The 19038-nt window shown below is 50.4% G+C and overlaps 10 protein-coding genes across 10 annotated transcripts; 6 read left to right on the forward strand and 4 right to left on the reverse strand.

Annotated features, from left to right (window-relative positions):
* Positions 1-273: 273 nt before the first annotated feature.
* On the forward strand, positions 274-2509 carry N7511_001794 (uncharacterized protein; the record flags this gene model as incomplete). Its single annotated transcript, XM_057124219.1, has 4 exons — positions 274-932; positions 988-1662; positions 1720-2195; positions 2253-2509. 4 exons carry the CDS (start codon positions 274-276, stop codon positions 2507-2509), a joined length of 2067 nt encoding a protein of 688 aa, XP_056986378.1.
* Positions 2510-2863: 354 nt separating this feature from the next.
* N7511_001795 (beta-N-acetylhexosaminidase) lies at positions 2864-4972 on the forward strand (the record flags this gene model as incomplete). Its single annotated transcript, XM_057124220.1, has 1 exon — positions 2864-4972. One exon carries the CDS (start codon positions 2864-2866, stop codon positions 4970-4972), a length of 2109 nt encoding a protein of 702 aa, XP_056986379.1.
* A 1239-nt stretch (positions 4973-6211) lies between these two features.
* Positions 6212-6919, forward strand: N7511_001796 (uncharacterized protein; the record flags this gene model as incomplete). Its single annotated transcript, XM_057124221.1, has 2 exons — positions 6212-6392; positions 6495-6919. The coding sequence occupies 2 exons, from the start codon at positions 6212-6214 to the stop codon at positions 6917-6919; spliced, it is 606 nt and encodes a 201-aa protein (XP_056986380.1).
* A 79-nt stretch (positions 6920-6998) lies between these two features.
* On the reverse strand, positions 6999-8090 carry N7511_001797 (isocitrate lyase/PEP mutase family protein; the record flags this gene model as incomplete). The annotated part of the gene is made up of 3 exons (XM_057124222.1): positions 6999-7621; positions 7680-7827; positions 7881-8090. 3 exons carry the CDS (start codon positions 8088-8090, stop codon positions 6999-7001), a joined length of 981 nt encoding a protein of 326 aa, XP_056986381.1.
* A 1456-nt stretch (positions 8091-9546) lies between these two features.
* Positions 9547-10420, forward strand: N7511_001798 (YoaK family protein; the record flags this gene model as incomplete). The annotated part of the gene is made up of 3 exons (XM_057124223.1): positions 9547-9697; positions 9753-9782; positions 9834-10420. The coding sequence occupies 3 exons, from the start codon at positions 9547-9549 to the stop codon at positions 10418-10420; spliced, it is 768 nt and encodes a 255-aa protein (XP_056986382.1).
* Positions 10421-10638: 218 nt separating this feature from the next.
* On the reverse strand, positions 10639-10877 carry N7511_001799 (uncharacterized protein; the record flags this gene model as incomplete). The annotated part of the gene is made up of 2 exons (XM_057124224.1): positions 10639-10805; positions 10856-10877. The coding sequence occupies 2 exons, from the start codon at positions 10875-10877 to the stop codon at positions 10639-10641; spliced, it is 189 nt and encodes a 62-aa protein (XP_056986383.1).
* A 397-nt stretch (positions 10878-11274) lies between these two features.
* N7511_001800 (putative aldehyde dehydrogenase) lies at positions 11275-12937 on the forward strand (the record flags this gene model as incomplete). The annotated part of the gene is made up of 4 exons (XM_057124225.1): positions 11275-11329; positions 11376-11826; positions 11881-12586; positions 12653-12937. 4 exons carry the CDS (start codon positions 11275-11277, stop codon positions 12935-12937), a joined length of 1497 nt encoding a protein of 498 aa, XP_056986384.1.
* An 86-nt stretch (positions 12938-13023) lies between these two features.
* Positions 13024-14526, reverse strand: N7511_001801 (FAD-binding oxidoreductase; the record flags this gene model as incomplete). The annotated part of the gene is made up of 3 exons (XM_057124226.1): positions 13024-13142; positions 13194-14349; positions 14407-14526. 3 exons carry the CDS (start codon positions 14524-14526, stop codon positions 13024-13026), a joined length of 1395 nt encoding a protein of 464 aa, XP_056986385.1.
* A 1553-nt stretch (positions 14527-16079) lies between these two features.
* N7511_001802 (pectate lyase family protein) lies at positions 16080-17286 on the forward strand (the record flags this gene model as incomplete). Its single annotated transcript, XM_057124227.1, has 5 exons — positions 16080-16190; positions 16271-16497; positions 16545-16630; positions 16684-16769; positions 16822-17286. 5 exons carry the CDS (start codon positions 16080-16082, stop codon positions 17284-17286), a joined length of 975 nt encoding a protein of 324 aa, XP_056986386.1.
* Positions 17287-17585: 299 nt separating this feature from the next.
* On the reverse strand, positions 17586-18979 carry N7511_001803 (FAD-dependent oxidoreductase; the record flags this gene model as incomplete). Its single annotated transcript, XM_057124228.1, has 2 exons — positions 17586-17945; positions 17993-18979. 2 exons carry the CDS (start codon positions 18977-18979, stop codon positions 17586-17588), a joined length of 1347 nt encoding a protein of 448 aa, XP_056986387.1.
* Between the last annotated feature and the right edge of the window lie 59 nt (positions 18980-19038).

Raw genomic sequence — 19038 nt, forward strand, 5'->3', positions numbered from 1 at the left:
CTGAGTGATGGTACTGTTAGAAGACAGTGGATACAAGAGGATATTTCTCTTCCACTCCATGAGACAGACACATCTATATATCTTCTCTCTCTATCTCTCTCTCCTCTCCGGTTGAGTTGAATATCACAAACTTCGCCGCAGCGTATAGTTGCGGCGGATGACGTCAACGACCTCCGCCGTTTGGTCGAAATCGCTCCACCGCGGCCAACTTCATCTCGGCCAACTGGTCCGCGCTGATAAAATGCACTTTGCCCTGCATTTTCCACCGACTCAATGTCTTCTCCTCCCTCGACTCGGCCATATCGGTCAAAACGTCAGCGACCCTGCGATCAATGTCGGGCGCGCAAGCTGGGATGTCAAACGGATGGCGAAGCTTGTCAACGATGCCGTTCGGCCAAATTGAACTGTACTTTTGAGAAACCTCCCCCGAAAAGGGCCCGTCACTCGGCTCTTCCCTTTCCAAGTGTCGAAACCTCGCTGGCTTCGACACCCAACCGGGATTTGACGCACAATTCCAGTGTGGGTGGATCCCCAGAACCGCAATTTCCTTCCCTGGGTTTGGATCGAAGTAATGGCCTGTCTCCAGGCTCCGGTATTCTACCAACCGGACGTCCCCCGGCCCAATTTGTACAGAGTATTGATCAGCTGGAAAACGGCCATGCTCAGCTGTTCGGCGCATCCGCCGAATCAGATCCGTGGTTATTGAGGCACTGTTCCTTTGATGATTCCGGCATGAAGCACTTTTATAAGGTCCACTTTCGCAATGCCGGGGGCGTGCCGACTATCCAAAGAATCCCAGTACATTTCATGATCTCGGCGAACGAGCTCGCAGAAGCGACCAAGCTGGAGACCCGGGCTGGTTCGGGCGATATAACCCGCGAGCGTCTGAATCATCTCGTGCCCCCAGAGTATGGGAGAAGGCTGGTCGGGTTGTAAGTATGGACATTTGTTTGGGAAACAGAACGCCCCAAGCTAACAAGTGTTCAGGTTTGTCAAGTATATTTTTCCTGCTCTGCCGGTCATCTCTCGTTCTCAGTTGGGGTTGACTACAGCGTCATACCAACTGCCAGAGCTATCTGCAGTAGAAAAGGTCCCTATTCACTTGCTGGCGGCTATCTATGCAGCGGCGTTCCCATTCGTGGCCCATGATGATTATCTTTGTGTCCTGAGCACTTACCACACATCTCCCGTGGACACGCTATGGCGGATGGTCTATGAATTGATCTCCGAAGAGATCCACAGCCCACGTCTAGCAGTCCTACAGGCAGCCTTGCTGTACATTCATCAGCATCCACGGGATGAGACCCGCCTCACGACGGCCGACACACCGTTTTTGTGGTCTTTTGTCGGCCAAATTGTTGGGCTGGCTTGTTCGCTCGGCCTTCACATTGAGTGCCGTATGTGGGGCATCCCGGCATGGGAGAAGCGCCTGCGTCGGCGGTTGTGGTGGGCTGTCTACACCGAAGACAAATGGCGGAGTTTGTTGATGGGCCGGCCGCCCTATATCCACCCTGCCGAATGGGACGTGAGTGAATTGGATGAAGGAGACTTCCTGGTGGGACCTCGACAAGGGTTCTCAACACTGTCTTGTGATACTGAGATCCCTTTCCGATACCTCGTCAATCTGACACGCATCGGCGAAGAAATTCATGATACATTTTAGTGAGGCTTTCCCTTCTACTGTCGGCGATAACATGGTTTACTGATGGTCATTCGCAGCACGCTACGAGCCTCGCAAATTCTGAATGCAAATTTCAGTACTTCGGCTGAATTGGGTCGTGGCCTGCTGGAAAGGCTGAATGATTGGTATTCTTCCCTACCGGAGACCTTTCGACTTCCTAATTGGAGCAAATCTGTCAATGGTCTTGCCCCATATCCCACCTCGATTCACTTTGCTTACCTCTTACTCGTTGTTTATGTGTACCGTGCTATGTTAAGGCCAATGGCAAGATCCTCCACTCCGCCGCTCATTTTTGATCTGGAAGATATGTCGGCTACGTCACCCTTGCCTGTCAATGAATCCATGCTTGACTTCATGGGTCTCCCTGAAATCGAATCCTTACCGGAAATCGAGATATCCGACGAATTTGGGACGGGTGAGGCTACTCTACATGCGGCAGAGAAGTGTGCGTCCATCTTAGTGAATTTTACACGACGACTAACTTCAAGTGATTTCACGGGGTTCTGGTATTCCTGTAAGTTGTTGCTGTCGCTCTTTATCTTTCGCACAACTCAATAGCTAAACTTTTTAGGGTCACGAATCGGGTTTGCGACCATTTCCAACTACCTGATGTTGTTGCTTGTACAAGCCCCGAATGAGGCTCATGCTGTACGAGCAAAGCATCTTGTAGATTCATGGTTACATGTTCTGCGATGCCAAAGCCAGAGCTTTTCGCTGGTCAAACTCGGCCTTGCTCGTCTTGATGCACTTCATTGGGCAGGACTAAGCAATACCTTTGTATTGCCTTTGCATGTCCAAGAGGCCATAGTCAATCCAGAGATATCGTAGAATGGAAATTGCAACCTTCACGGTGTTTCGTAACTATAACGATACTACTCACCGTTCCTGTCTCCTGCCGCCCTCTTGGTGGGTTCTGTCCATTTTCTATACATGGTCTTATTTTTTTTTTTAACTCTCCAACCATAAGACAGAAAACCCCGGAATCAACGAATGCAACCAGACCATAGCGTAACTAGAGACGTGGGAGTCGCGAGGGGGAAATGGCACCTCTCTCCACTTCATCCCGTCCCCCCACGCTTTGCATTGTTGTCTTGTCAACATCTCAACTTCCCCGGAATGTAACGCTGGTTGAATATTGGAGTATTTATACCATGTGCGCCCTCTCGATATTCATCATGCATCATGCAGTGGATTATTCTCTCCTTCGCCGCTGTCGCTTACGCGCTGCAGACGCTGCCCCCTGTGCGCCTTGACCCTGTCTCTGGCAAGGGCTTCTCTCTAGACTCAGTCAACCGGACTATCTACCTCCAGGCTGACTTTGCATCATTGAGAGATCAGAATGGTCTTACATTGATCCCTCCTTCAGCCCTCGAGTTTGCGAACACGTTCCGCGACGACCTGCAGGAGCTGACGAACAGCTCCTGGGACCTCCAAACCGTTGACCGATTTCCCAACGCGTCAGGCGTATTTCTGGGTCGCGCATCGCATTCCGACCGTTTCAAATATGAACATGGCGGCGAGAATGAAGAGGGATATGAGCTGGAGGTACAGGAAGGCAGTGTGTTGATCCGGGGATCCGGTGCGCGCGGCATGTGGTGGGGGACGCGGACGCTTCTTCAGGAGCTCATCTTGACAAGCTCTGCTATTCCGGCCGGTCGTATTGAAGATGCGCCGGCATATAGCACTCGAGGCTTCCTGCTTGACGCAGGTCGCAAGTGGTATTCATCTGAGTTCTTGAAGGATCTGTGTACCTATGCGTCATTCTTCAAGATGTCCGAATTTCATTACCACGCGACTGACAACTACCCTCTGAGTCGCGGTCCTAATGTCACTTGGAACAAGGTATACTCACAGTTCGCGCTGCGTCCTGAAAACCCAAATCTTCAGCCCCTTGTCCAACGACCGAACGAGACGCTATCCCGCGCCGAATTTGAGGATTTCCAACAACATTGTGCCCAGAGAGGCGTGACAGTCATCCCGGAGATCGAAAGCCCTGGTCACTGTCTCAGTGTCACCAAATGGAAACCCGAGTTGTCATTAGACTCCAGAGATCTGCTCAATCTCTCCCACCCGGATACCATTCCCTTGATGAAGTCCATCTGGACCGAGTTTCTACCTTGGTTTCACACAAAGGAAGTCAACATCGGTGCTGACGAATATGACTCCACGCTGGCCGACGACTATGTGAAATTTGTTAATGAAATGTCTCAATTCGTTCAAAAGTCATCTGGAAAGCGCGTCCGCATCTGGGGAACATACGAGCCATCAAATCTCACAATCAACAAAGATATCACGATCCAACACTGGCAGTATGGTCAATCAGATCCGGTAGATTTGGCTCGGAAAGGGTACCAAATCATCAACTCTGAAGATACCTGGGCCTACATGTCTCTGAAAAACGACCATGTCCCTATCACGCCAGCTCCGTACCCTCAAGCCTTCAACAACACTCGTGTGCTTAACTTCGCTGGTCGTGATGGATGGGAGTGGACCCCACAGTTGTTCAATTCAGTCAATGTCACAGAACAACCGGATGCGAAGGCGGTACAAGGTGCCATCTTGGCTGCTTGGAATGACAATGGACCGGACGCGACTACCCAGCTTGAGGCTTATTACGCGATTCGTGACGGTATTCCAGTTGTTGCATCTCGAGCCTGGTCTGGCAACCGTGGCCCCCGCTTGGAACACGCAAAGTTGGGCACATCCATGTCCTTGTTAACTTCTCGAGCCGTTGGCCAGAATCTAGATCGCAGATTAATTGGGGAATCGCAGAACAAGTCAGGCACTCTGATTTCGTGGACCTCCGATTCCCAACTGAATTCCTCTGGACACCACTTGGGCCACGGTAGCAAGGGCATGGACTATACGCTTGATCTCGAGGTTACTGGTCCATTCTCTTTGTGCTCTTCAGATGCCATTCTTACTCTATCTCCGGAAGGCGAACTGACTTTTACCTCTGACGGATGGCCGTACCCTCTGCGTTCCGTCTCAGAGACTGACGGATTCGACCAGACACAATTGGGGCGAATTTGGGCCAACAAGACCACATCGACCCATGAGGTGGTGAAAGTTCCTCCACAATCCCGACTCACGATCTCCACCAACCAGACTACTGGCAGTCGTGTGTGGGTAAATGGTGCTTTTGCCGGCCGCTTTGAAGTGTTTGTCTACGGAGGCAAAAATAAGGTCTTTTCTTGGAGTCAAATGGCCTTTGTTGCACCACTAGAAACTTTGCAAGGCTCGGGCTTGCATAACTTGACTCTCCGTCATAGAGGCAGACATATGTCATAGCCAATATAGTTAGTCCTTAACTCAGGCTTAGTCTGCTCAACTATATAACGTGAATGTTACAAAATTTACTCAATATTCGAACTTTAAATTTCCCTGGCTTGTCGAAATGCCCATGCCCTTCGCTACTTCTTCAACGACGGCAAGATTGGTCTGCTTCGCTCGGCAGCGGATGATGTCCTGTGAAGATCGGTCGGTTGAATTCATAACGTTATTATGGCTACAGTAACTATAAACATTTTAAGAAGTAGTAGCTGGGGAGTTATCAGCCTTAGAAACCGTCCAAGAGGGCGAAATCCACTATTTCCAGCCATTGGCCATATCCGATCTCAGTGTCTTCCAGACAATATTTACAGGCTCCAAACGGAAGTATGCATTTTAGTAGGTCTTTCTCAGGCAAACGTGATTTGAATATCCGCTAAAAGTGACAATCAGGCGCGGCTTCAAATTATATTTTGGCAATTACCTTGACTGTAGATCCGATTTGCATCAAATTGATATCTACACTAAAGGAGGCCTGACGACTCATATTATATAGATAAATTCGGAGCAAAAGAAAAAGAATAATGCTCTCGTTTGAGTGAGATCGTTGACTTGACTATAGTGCTAAGATGGGTGTCGGGCAGTAAAACCTTGTCGTAGAGTAATGGTAATGAAGTGGTCATGACTGATTATCTCTCAGCATATTGAGAGTCTGATTTCTTTTCTCCTCATGCTGTCTGTCATTACGGATGGATTATCTGCTACGGACAAAGAGCTTCATGGATCGGAACAAAACACCAGCCAACTCGCCCGAGTTGAGACCCAATCAGCTGGGTTCTGGCTCAGGTAACTCACATCTCTGAAGGCTACATTCAAAGTGGCTGATTTGACCAGAAACTACGGAACTTGAAGACATGTGCATGGAAGTCGAAAGCCTGCATCAGGTTCGTTTGAGATGAAATTCCCATGAGCTGTCCCTAACCGCACATATAGAGGATCATTTTTATAGAGAAACATGCTGAATCAATGCGAAGACGCGTTCTCGTAGCGGAAGATCAAGCACGTCAACGAGCCGAATTACTTGATGCCACTATAGAGAAGTTAAACGCCAGCCGAGAAGAAAACCACCTCCTTGCAACACAACTGGCAATCTCGCAATCGGAAATCAAGTTTTTTAGTGAGGAAGATGCCTGTCATTCTATTGGCCATCTCTATCATGACCTTCGAGGCTGGATATTTCTTCATTTTGGTGAATATATAATGAGCCAAGGGCGACACCACATTCTATCTCATCAGGACACGCTTGCCTTGACTGTCGAGAGCATCCAGTCCCAAATTTCGGGTCTGATCTTTGTGACATTTTGGGTCCGATTCATGGTGGGCTATGAAGCTTCGTGGAACAACTATCTCTGGGACCTAGACAAACAAGTCAGGGACATATGTAAGTGCAAGCAGCTCGACCGTAGCCCATTGTCGTGCAGGCTGACCTTGATAGACCCCGAGAATCACATACCTCGCCAGTGGAGGTGCGCAATGAGTACAGCTATCGCATCACAAGAAGCACTGAATTTGCAGAATCAGCAACAGAAAATTGTTGATCAGGTGGAAGAGTGGTTTGCTGATTACTCGATCACTGATACACTGCAGCGAGCCAGTCAACTAAGTGATCTGATCCAACGGTGTGTCCAGCTGAAACAAAACCTGGAGTGCCAGGAAGGCATCTATATATTTCGGCGAAGTCATCCTCGAATGCCCTATCGGGATGAGAAGATGCGGATTCTCATTGAGGAGGTTGGCCTAGATGAGACGATAGACTACAGTGTGTGGCCGGGTCTTTACAAAATTCAACAGCCGGGGAACTGGGTGGTTATAGAAAAAGAGATTGTCAAGATATCCGCGGCAACTGACATAGTATCTATCACAGATGATTCTGAAGGGCAAACGGAAGATCAATTGCTAGAACTATAATGGAAAAGAACACCTCCGATGAGCCTTTCTAGGGGACCGGAAAGAGGTGCAATTTGAACATCTTGCTAAAGAAATCCCATCAAACACCTTCCGAAAAGCCATCGTTCCCAGATTCCGTGTCAATCTTCATCGAGTCCATCAATCCACAGACCTCAAACAGCTTTCGCGGTCCAACTCCATCGGGGACACCAACGATTCCTTCAGACTTCAGGCGCTCCAGGGTCGCCTTGATACCTAGATAAGCAGGAGTAATGGTAGCGAAGGAGAATATCATGATTCGGAATCCCATATCTTCTGCTTCCTTTGTAGTGATGAGCGGCGTCGCTCCATTCTCTACCATGTTCAGGAGAAGGGGCCAAGGAGCGAGGTCCTGAACCGCCTGTCGAGCTTGGTCTTTAGAGGTGAAGCCTTCAAGAAGACCAACGTCGGCTCCAATGTCTCGCGCAGCTCTGAGCCTACGAATGCATTCCTCGTAGCCATGTTGCTGGAGTGCGTCCGTTCGTGCAATCAAAACAATGTCCGAGTGAAGACGATCTTTCGTCAACTTGGCGGCTCGAATCCGCATTAGGTATTCATCTAAGCCGACTACCTTCTTGCCTGCCAGATGGCCACATCGCTTGTTGGAGATTTGGTCCTCAATGTGAAATCCAGCGACACCTGCTTGGATGTATTGTTGAACGGACTTTGATACCATCAATGGACCTACAAGGCAATTAGCATGCGGGCCAAAAGATGCTCATCGAGTGTAGATCATGCATACCTCCATAGCCGGTATCCATGTCTGCTATCAATGGGGGACCAAATGGGTCCAGGTTGGCAATCATTTCTGCGTTGGTCTTCATGTCGTGGAGCTGAGCTAACCCCAGATCTGCCATCCCCAGGCGCGAGGCGGTGGTTCCAGCACCCGTCTGTGAATAGTGTTAGTATAGGTGCATCTTCATCATCGGGCAAGTCTTCATACCATGTAGAGTCCTTTGAATCCAACTTCCATGGCCACACGAGCGGAGAGACCGTCATAAACACCCGGGCACACAATAAGGTCTTTGGTATCTTTCAGCATCCGGCGTAGCTTGGAAGCTGCGGGAATAACGTAAAGAGAAACAGTGGGCTCCTGGCGTGTGCCATTGACCTCATAGTACCCATCCTTCTCAACAGTGATTGTGATAGTCATCTCGGGGGATTGATTGACGAATTGCTCCTCTGGCTTGTTCGATGATTCTTGTGATACACTCTCATGGCCGAGATAGATCCCCCTCTTTATACCTTTTGGCGCAATGGCTTCGGAGTGATACGGCTCAACATCGAGTGACTGAATCGGGATCAAAAGCGTCTGCCTGATGTTCGAGAAAGTACACTTCCACCAAGCCGAGAACTCTGGAGGTGCTCGGGAATGCAACATTCCCCGAATTGCCAAGGGCTCCTCATGGCCTTATCTCGCCTTCGCGTCGTACTGGCCATGCTCCAGAAACCAGATGACCTCAGTCTCGCGCAGTTAGACCAGAAGAGAGATATATTGCGCGATGTACAGTGCTAGCCGCTCGGGCAATTGTTCAGACTTATCCCATCAATCACTAGTCTCAATGGCCTTGAAGTCGTGGTAAATATCGGCAGGGACCAGGGTCAAACCCATACACCGGAGTACCCTGTCGATCTAGATGTCTCCAGGGTGGTCGGCGACGGCTACCCCGAGGAGGATTGTCTATCCAAATTGCTGGATTGAGCAAGGGGAATTAATCAATATTGGGTCTCTTGGCGGAATGACTGCATACTGCAGACGCGTGCCCTCTTCGTCGCTCTTGCATAAGCGAAGATCTATATGTTGGTGGCAATATGTCGAGCAGACGAAAACGCTTGGCCACAGACATTGTTTCACAAGAACCCTAGTTCGCCAAGCTGCTCACACTATCGTTCGGGCGGGAGATCACCAGCCAACCGTCTTCTGCTCAACCGTTGGGTGGTGTATCATGGCCCACAGAAGACAGATTGCGTCTTTCACCCTTCACCCTTCACCCTTCACTCTTCACTGGTCCCTCGTCCCCCAAGGCTGGGGCCTTTGACCAGCCAAGTTTCTTGGCCATCAGAACCAACAACCCATGTTGTACATCAACCCCTCAGTGAAAATCCTCAAGTGACACCGAAGCAAGTTCCGGGGTGGAGTTCAGGACAAGAAAGTCGGCGCCAAGCTGCTCGGCGCCATGAATGATTCCACCGAGAGTAATCCTTGGCGCTCTAGGCACGCATCGGAGACTATACTCGTTGAAAGAAATTCGTAGCGACTACGGCCCGGCCAGTTCACAGGCCGCCGAGGAGCGAATAGAGGCATATAATCCACTACATGCGGTAATGATCCCCCTTATCATGCGTCGAAACCTGCAGATCGCCAATATATCCTGAAGTCCGCGGGATTGCAGGACATGCTTGGCTCCGTCTTGGGGTGCATTTGGCGGGCGTGACGATAATGATGCATTCGACAGGGTTGGGAGGAGAAAGAGAGAGAGGAGAAAGGGGTTGTAGGGCTAAGAAGGGTCCCTCAGGCAAAGCCCCGTGGAGTGCAGCTTTATTATTTTGTCTTTCGAGATCCCTTGGTGGTCTCTGAGTAAACTCTGCTTGCTCTCTTTGTCCTCCCAATGCACTCCGATTCCTCCACCGACACGGAAAAAGGTGCATTCGCAGGACTTGCAGCCTCTCTGCGGGCGGAAGTCGAGCCTCAACATGCCGATATTCTGCTCTTTGCGTGCTGTTTGACATCGGGTCTTGTAGACAGTACAATCTACAATGGTGAGAACCACGTTGATCCCTGTTCGTGCTATCTGGGGCAGACTAACTTTTCCAGCTTACAACACCTTTGTGTCCATGCAAACTGGTATGACCTCAACCCCAGAAGAAATCAAATCATAATCTGACCCGACCACAGGAAACACAATCTTCGTGGGATTAGGAGCCTCAAATCAAAATGCGCGTCCGTATGGTTGGGCACGTTCGCTCACCTCAATCGGATGTTTCGTTCTAGGATGTTTCCTCTTCGCACACTTACACCGCGCGTTGGGTGCTCAACGGCGGGTATCGCTGATGGTTTCTTTCCTGTTACAAGCCAGCATCATCATCATAACCGCGGCTCTGGTGGAAGGCGGCGCCATCTCTAGTGCCCTCGGGGACCGACTGTCGCAAGCCGCGCCACCGTGGGATCAAGAAGTCCCGATTGTTCTTCTGAGCATCCAGTCCGCCGGTCAAATTGTGGCGAGTCGCGCGTTAGGTTTCAATGAGATTCCGACCGTGGTGATTACCAGTCTTCTCTGTGATCTTGTATCTGACCCGAAGCTGTTCCTCATCCGCAACCAAAAGCGTGACCGTCGGGTCATCGCATTTGTGCTGACGCTCCTCGGGGCCATCATTGGTGGATGGGTGACGAAAGCCACACAGGCCATTTCGCCCACTCTATGGCTGTCGGCAGGGATCAAAGTCGTGGTAGTTGTGGCCTGGGGGCTATGGAAAGCAAAGTAGATGTTGCAATTCGCAGGTTTCCAGTCTGACTGGATGTTCTGTCGAGTCAAGGGCGTGTAGATGCCTTGCATTATTGATGTTTACAGTTTTGAGGTGCACAGCAGGACAATAGGTAGTTCATTAAGTCCATTTATGATTGAAGCAATTTCATAACAGAATATAGTGTTTAGTCGCTGGCATAGAAGCATATCTCATCCCCCTTGTGGCTCACAGCAACACTAGTTCGAGTCCTCTTCCGCAGAATCGGCGGCAAATGCCTCTAGAATTCTCTTTCCCTCCTCTGCATCTTCGTCGTCCCAAGGCTTGAGACCAAAAGAAAGCAGGAACTGTGTCCACCCGCCATAACTTTTGACAATGGCGCGCTCCGCAGGAGGGAGAGGTGGTTCTGTCCAAGTCAGTATGTTCCCAGGTGATGAATACCAGGGGAACTCCTACGAAGGGCATCAGTAGAAGGCATTTTTGGCAGAAGATATTTAGATCAGAATAGCAACAGGTGTGTCTTCTGGTTATGTTCCAGGGTTTGAAGGCAAGTGAGGTGGGAACATCGAAAACGAAAGTGTCCTGGAGGTCAACTGGTGACGGGGAAAGAACGAGATGACATAATCATGTCGAGGTCGAGGCCATTGACTGCACTTTCTTTTCCCTTGCCATCACTATGGACCTCATATCACTTGATCTGTTCCGTCTCTCTGTTTCTCTCTCTCTCTCTCTCTCTCTCTCTCCCCAATATTTTAGACCTCGGGAATCGCGGGGTTTCTGACCCCAGTTCCGCACGACCGGAATGATTTCCGAGCTTCCACATACTAAAGATGCTTCATTCCTCCCTCAACTCCCTATACTGACCATCCTTGATCATGGCAACATTGGCAACATTGAAAATTGCTGGCTTTGAAGGCCGACAAATTACAGGTAGGCTCTGTGTGGCTCATTTCGTTGTTCCCAGCTCACCTATCAGTTCCGACTGGACTGTTCATCAACAATGAATTTGTACCTTCATCCACAGGCCAAATACTTGTAGTAGAGAACCCATCAACGGGGGATAAACTTGGAACAATCTCTGCTGCAAGTCCTCAGGATATCGACATCGCAGTTGCATGTGCCAAGGCCAGTTTCAGCGCGTGGAGGGCAGTTCCTGGTCATGTCAAGGCCCAGTGTCTTCTTAAACTGGCAGACTTGATCGAACGTGATGCCCAGGATCTTGCATCTCTGGAGGCGGTCGATGCAGGTATTCTATATACTGATTCGATCGGGATGAACATTCCTCAGGCGATCGGCTGCCTCCGATACTACGCGGGTTGGGCAGACAAGATTGATGGAAAAACACTCGAACTAGACGGCGGAATTGCTTACACGTACCGTGAGCCTTTGGGTGTGTGTGGCGCCATTGTGCCGTGGAATGCTCCGCTGTAAGCCTCTATGCCTGAAGCCCAATATCAACAGCAAGAGCTAATTGTGAACAGGATGATTACTATCTGGAAACTGGCTCCTGCCTTGGTGACTGGTAATGTTTTAATCATCAAGTCATCCGAGCTGTCTCCGCTCTATGCCTTGAAGCTTGCAGAACTGGTGAAGGAAGCCGGTATCCCTCCCGGTGTTGTCAACGTTGTCACTGGCGAAGGCGCCATTGCTGGCCAGGCACTTTCGGAGCATATGGAGGTACGCAAAATCGCCTTTACCGGTAGTACTCTCGCAGGACGTAAAATTATGCAAACGGCATCCCGAACCAACCTGAAGAAAGTTAGTCTGGAACTCGGTGGCAAGGGTCCATCAATTGTCTTTGATGACTGTGATCTAGAGAATGCATTGCTTTGGACTCGAATTGGAATCACAGCGAACAACGGACAGATCTGTGCCGCCGGTTCACGCATCTACGTGCAGGCTTCAATTTATGACCGGTTCATCGAGGCCTACAGGCAAGCCGCCGCCAATGCCCCGGTCGTTGCTGGCAATCCCTTGGATTCTTCAACTACCAAGGGCCCTGTGGTCAGCAACACCCAGCATCAAAAGATTCTTGACTTCATCCGTCAAGGCAACGAGTCAGGAGCTAAGCTTCTATTTGGTGGTGGTCGAATTGGCGACAAGGGATATTTCGTAGAGAACACTGCATTTGCGGACGTTGGCGACAATGCTACAATCATGCGGGAAGAGATCTTCGGACCTGTCGCGGTAAGTTACTCATACCATATTCGTTTTTTGGTTTGATTTGAATCCTAATGCTAGATGAAACCACAGAGCATCGCCAAATTCGACACCGAAGATGAAGTTATCTACAAGGCCAATGACTCCCACCACGGACTCAGTGCTGCCATCTTTACCAATGATATCAGTCGTGCGCATCGCGTCACAAGGGCAATCGAGTCAGGTCAGGTTACTGTTAACGCTTGGGCAATGCTGAGTCCCAATGTACCATTTGGCGGAGTCAAAGAAAGCGGATTTGGTCGAGATATGGGCGAGGAAGCCTTGGAAAGTTGGACTGCAGTAAAGGCTATCAAGTACCACATTCTTCCAAAGCTTTGAGCCATGGACGTGAATCGTATAACGAATTTCATTGAGTGTATCTGCTCTCCATCTTAACCTGCTATATATGCACAACATGCACACCTCTAGGGACTCGGAATGGGTTGCATCTTGTGGAAAACATTTTTGGGATCATACTTGGCCTTGACTTGTTGTAATCGGCCAAGATTCTCGCCGTAAATGTTCGCCACCGCAGCATCACCAGCTGCGTAGAAAATTAGCAAACATCATGTGTCAGTGAGGCAACGGTACTCACGCTCCGCGTAGTTGATGTATTGAGGCACACTCGATCGTGCACTTGGGCCGGCCCTGGCATCCAACTCGGATTTCCACTTGGATTGCACTTGGCGAGCCCAAGTTCGGTGCTCCAAGTCCTTGGCGGCGTCTGTCCATCTCAGACAAACAATACCATTCTGAGTTGAACTGCGACTGGCCAGCGCTGTTGCGTCCAGGGGCACTTCGCAAATCTTGCGCATATCAGTGAACTCCAGAATGATCGCAGAACTCTTCAGATCCGCATCGGATTGAATTTTGACCATAAAATCCTCGAAAACAACCCGGGCGAATTGGGGATCTAATGGAGGCTCAAAGAACACTCCCTTGAAGGATTTCCGATCGCCGTACGTTGCCTGAGGATTTTGCAGGGTGTTGACCACCGCGTACGGGGTCATTTCAAGCGTGTTCAGCAGTGGCTCGAGGACGGTTAATCCAGCAAATCGTGTCTGGCCTTCTTCGCGAGTGCCGTTAAAGAAGCAAATGACAATAATCATTGGCGCGCCATCGGGCGACAGCGCAAAGAAGCACATGGCTCCGGAGCGCGCGTCCGGTTGCGCCAGAGAGAGATTCAGCTGCTCAATGATTCTCTCCAGCTTTTCAGGGGAGAATCCTAAGACGCCCGAGAACACGGGCGCGCTCTGATCATAGGCCTGGTAGGTGAAGTCCACCACAACCCCAAAATTGTAGCCCGCACCTCGTAACCCCCAGAATAAGTCGGGATTTTCACTCGTCGAGGCTCTCTTAATACTGCCATCGGCTAAGACTACGGTCGCCGATAGCAGATTGTCAATGGTGAGACCATATTGGCCACTCAACCATCCGTAACCTCCTCCCAATGTGAGTCCCCCGACGCCTGTGTGATTCACTGTTCCCCCGACAGCGGCCAATCCATGAGCTGCCCCGGCCTCATCAACCTCTTTCCAGGTCGCGCCACCTTGGACCGTGATAGTCTTTAGTGTGGTGTCCACCGTGACTTGTTTCATGCGCGACAGGTCAATGACCAAGCCACCGTCACTTGAGCTGGTGCCGGCAGTGGAATGGCCGCCGCCCTTGACCGCGAGATCAACATTGTTTTCCTGAGCCCACAAAAGGGCGATGGAGATATCTGTTGCCTCGGTTGGTTGCACTACCACCCCCTGTATCGTGTGTCAGTCGATCAGTCTGGCATCTGACCCGAAGATCGTCTCTCCTACCGCAGCTTTGATTCCCGTGTCCGACCAGCGGACAAGACTCTCCTGATACTTTTCGGAATCCGGCGTATATACGCTAGAAGATGTTAAGCGACTCTGGAGATCTTGGATAGCTGCGAACATTTCGACCACGGATGCGACTGGATGCGAATGGAAATGGATGTGGAAGAGAAAACCCCGCGCATGGGAGATCTCTCCACTTGGCCATCGACTGTAAGCTGATTCATACTCGGGCCTGGCGCACTATTGCTCGTGTTTTGGGGGCATCTCCTTCATATCACCATGGCCGACATATACATGACGGGTCCCAGGGTGGCCATCCAGATACAATCATTGCTTCGAATCCCAGCTGGCCATTGACTACTAGACTGCCCTCGAGGAATCACACATTCACCTCGAGGCCATTTCTTCAGATCAGCCGACGTTTCCTTGATTTCTGTGGGATACGAATGTGAACAGCGCTGCAGACTCCGCCCTGCTGAGGGAGTAAATTTCTCCATCAAACGAAAGACTTCCCCGATCTCCGTCCCAATCTTTGTCACTCAGAGAAGCTCAATGATGAATGTAGCATCACGAAGCTGCCCAAGTTCCTCATATTTCGTCACAGGGTCCAGGTAAAATGAACTCCCGGCACGGAGGAAAGGATCTCTGCTATTCCTCCTATGATATTCTGCTTGACACGAGGAGAGCTGATGCAAATGATCTGATGCTCCCAATTTCCCCGCAAATGGCAGGGATTGCTCCCAGCTCGTGCGGATGAAGTTTGCTCACTTGCATACGGGAGAGACTCCGCCAACGAATGGGCAAAGCAAGCAGACGTGAGTAGTTGGGCTTGTCAGAACCGCACCATCACATCAAATTACTCCCAGATCGCGTCGAGGAAAAGCTTACACATGACTTCTATTGACTCTCGCTTTTCGACATATCACCTGGGAACATTAAAGGCAAGAGTGTGGTTAGTACTATCTACACACAGCGTCTATAGACTGCTTCAAACAGCCAGCGGGACCATCCACGGCCATGTCTCTATCAGTGGAAAAAAATCCCAATGGAGGGAATTTCGTCGTTCCACTTCATCTCCGTCCTGAATCGTCCTGGTTGCCAAGATCGAAGCGCGGCGCTGAAACCACGGCAATCTTGGCAATCGTCGTCACCTCTCCATCGCCACATGTTTCACTTGGTTTGTGGAAATTTGGGGATGCTGAGTTCCTGAAATATTCTTCCTGTTCAAAGGCGTCTTGTTCAGGTGGGGGAGAGGATCCAATGCCAATGCACTCTATGTCTCGGCAACTCTTGACTCCGTGGCGGAACATGGCTTGTTCGGCAGTGCCAAGTCTGATACTCGAAGAAAACCCAGACTAAGTGCAGTCCGGCTCACTCTAACCACCCCTGAAGTATCAGGTTGAGACTTGGGCTGTCGGAGAATTAACACCCGTTTGTCCACGTTGGTGGAATATCGCGTGGAATGGACTGCACTAGATGATCCAGCAAGGAAATATTCTATATCAACGATAATATTCGGGGGCTGTGCAGCAAGCTCAACTTGTGCAGGCATTCTTCGGTGGTATATAAAGGCATTCAAAGACCGCTTCTTTCAAGTTATCATCCTCAGAATCACACACACACTCTCTCTCTCAATCCTCCGGAACCTTACAATCTTTATCCTCTCTCTGACCATGGCTTCTTTTAAACTAATCACAGCTGTGCTGGCTGGTCTCTCCACTCTGGCAGTTGGAGTTCCTACCTCTACCAACCCAAACTTGAACAAGCGTGCCAGCGCCAATGATGTGAGTATCATATTCTTGGTTCTGTCCGCTGGATAGCTGGCTTTGTGATATAGAAATACTAACTCACGACAATCTTCTAGGCTGCCACTGGCTATGCTAGCCAAAATGGAGGCACCACAGGTGGTGCTGGCGGTACTACTACCACCGTCTCCTCCTACGCTGCCTTTACTGCAGCAGTCTCCGGCGATTCCAGCAAGGTTGTCTACGTTAGCGGGCCTATCACCAAGACAGCCGATCAGGTTCGCGTTGGAAGCAACACGAGCATCATTGGCAAGGACTATACTGCCATACTGACTGGCTTTGGAATGTATGTTGAACAGGCCTGTCTGCAGCAGCAATACTGACCCTATTTAGCTTGGTCAAGGAGGAATCCAACGTCATCATTCGTAACTTGGGTGTTAAGAAAGTTCTTGCCGCCAACGGTGATGCCATTGGCATTCGTAAGTGCAAACATGGTTCTTTGTCGGATGTTGGATATACTGACCTGCTCCAGAAAAATCCACTAATGTCTGGGTCGACCACTGTGATGTCTCTTCGGACCAGAACAATGGCAAGGACTATTATGATGGCCTGATTGATGTGAGTACGACCCTTGGCTATAAACAGCAGACCATATACTAAATTGTGATAGATCACCCACGCCGCCGACTATGTCACAGTCTCCAACACTTTCCTTCACGACCACTACAAAGCGTCCCTCATCGGACATTCGGACAGCAACGGCGACGAGGATACTGGCTATCTTCACGTCACCCAGAACAACAACTACTGGTACAATATCAACTCTCGCGCTCCTTCTTTCCGCTTCGGCACAGGTCACGTCTACAACAGCTACTTCCTGGATGTGAGCGATGGCATCAACACTCGGGACGGTGCTCAGATCCTTGTTGAGTCCAATGTCTTCAGCGGCAGCAAGAAGCCACTCTACTCCACTGATGAAGGCTATGCCGTGGCCAAGGACAACGACTTTGGCAGTGGCTCAAACGCTGCTCTGGCTGGCTCTCTGACCTCAGTGCCCTATAGCTACACCCTTCTTGGCTCTGGCAAAGTGCAGGCCGGTGTTGTTGGCACTGCTGGTCAAACCCTGACCTTCTAAGTGCGCCAACTCGTTGGAGTTATCCCTCGGGTTGCTGGTTTCTGGACCCAAGTGACTGTACTTTCTTTGGACCGAATCACACTCGTTTACTTGCTTTACTTCTTTGTGAGTTAGTTGCTGTGTTTTACTCTATCTATCAATTGGATTGATCCTTCGAGCCTTGTCCCAGTAGCAAATGTCAATATCTGGCTATAGATGTAATTACTTCACGGGTATCCATTGATTCAAAAATTCAAACGCCCCGGCTCATGCAAACAGCCTAAACCCCCATGTCCCTTTCTAATGCGATTTCTTTCCCTTCATACCGAGCGATCTTTCAAGAATGAGTTGAGCGACACTAAATCTTCACTGGGAGCTGGCGTGGGAAGTGCAATTTTAGCTGCGTCAAATTGCCACGCTGCTTCTCGTTGGTCACGATTGTTGCGGAGGATGAACGGCATCATCCATTCCTTCAGTCGTCCTTCTAACAGTCCCATGTCTCGATTCCGTTCCCACATGCGGTGGGATTCCTTGAATGCGCGATTGATTGTGTCGCGGCGAAGAGTTTCATATGCATCAAAAACCTCCGACAGCGGTTCGGAGCGATAGCGGACCAGGATTCGAGCAAATAGAATGGCGTCGTCCAGGGCATATGCCGCGGATTCATCCCGTGGAGGCATCTATTGCGGTTAGCATATTTCCAGTCCATCGTGTTGCGGACACCTACTGCATGCGCTGCGTCACCCAGCAGAATTGATCTCTCCGTGCACCAGGGCCCTCCTGGGCGAACTTGGAAAACGGGATAGAGCATCCAGTCGGCCTTGCTATCGATCATTTCTCGGACGCATGAGATGGCCGATTTGCCGAAGCGATCTCTCATCTCCGCCCGCAGGGCACAGCGAATTCTGTCCTGTGTCGCCCAATCTTGGCCCGGTTCTAGTCGATACCGGCTCAGATCTTCTTGGTCGAACTGGACGATAGCGGCGGCAAATATCTGATCATGATCACGGTCGCAATAGCTGGTCAGCATGGAGCCATGTCGGGAAATATTCAAGGCGGAAGATTGGAAATGGATGCGCGAGGCAATCGTATCGGTCCGAATCGTGGCTTGTAGGAATGAGATCCCTGTATATTCCGACTGTCGCTCCCGATCGACGAACTTTGTACGAACTGCCGAGTGCACCCCATCGCAGCCAATGATCAGATCCCCCACGGCGGTTGTTCCATCTTGGAACTGCAAGGTGGCTGTGTTCTCGTCTTCCTCGGCACCCACGATTCGCTTGCCAAAGACCATTTCCACATTGGGCGTTCGCTCCACGACCGACAACAAGGCAATCGAAAGAATGATGCGCATCACTCGTCGGCCCTTGTATCCCCCGAATCCCTTACCGTTGTGATCCGTAAAGTCGATCGAGCCGATCGATCGACCGGACCGCATAGCAAATAGCTCAATGGCATCCACGTCCGCACCTCCTTCGGCTCCCATGCGATCCAACTCCTCTAGGACCCCCAGCTGAGCCAGATGGCGCTGCGCCACGGGGGTGAGATTGATGGCACCGCCCGATGTGGATAATACATCGTGTCGCTCATAGATTGTGATCTTCAACTCGGGCACAAACGGGGACAACTCTCGTGACAATGCGAGTGCACAGGCAATCCCAGCAATCCCAGCCCCAGCGATGAGAATCTGACGTGGCGGTTGAATGGGCTCCATTGGAAGGGAGTGAATGATCGGCCAAGTTCGCCGTTCTCTCACGTGTACTTGACAGACGC

The sequence above is a fragment of the Penicillium nucicola genome (assembly GCF_028828085.1).
Source record: "Penicillium nucicola strain IBT 29836 chromosome Unknown utg000002l, whole genome shotgun sequence".
Lineage (NCBI taxonomy): Eukaryota > Fungi > Ascomycota > Eurotiomycetes > Eurotiales > Aspergillaceae > Penicillium > Penicillium nucicola.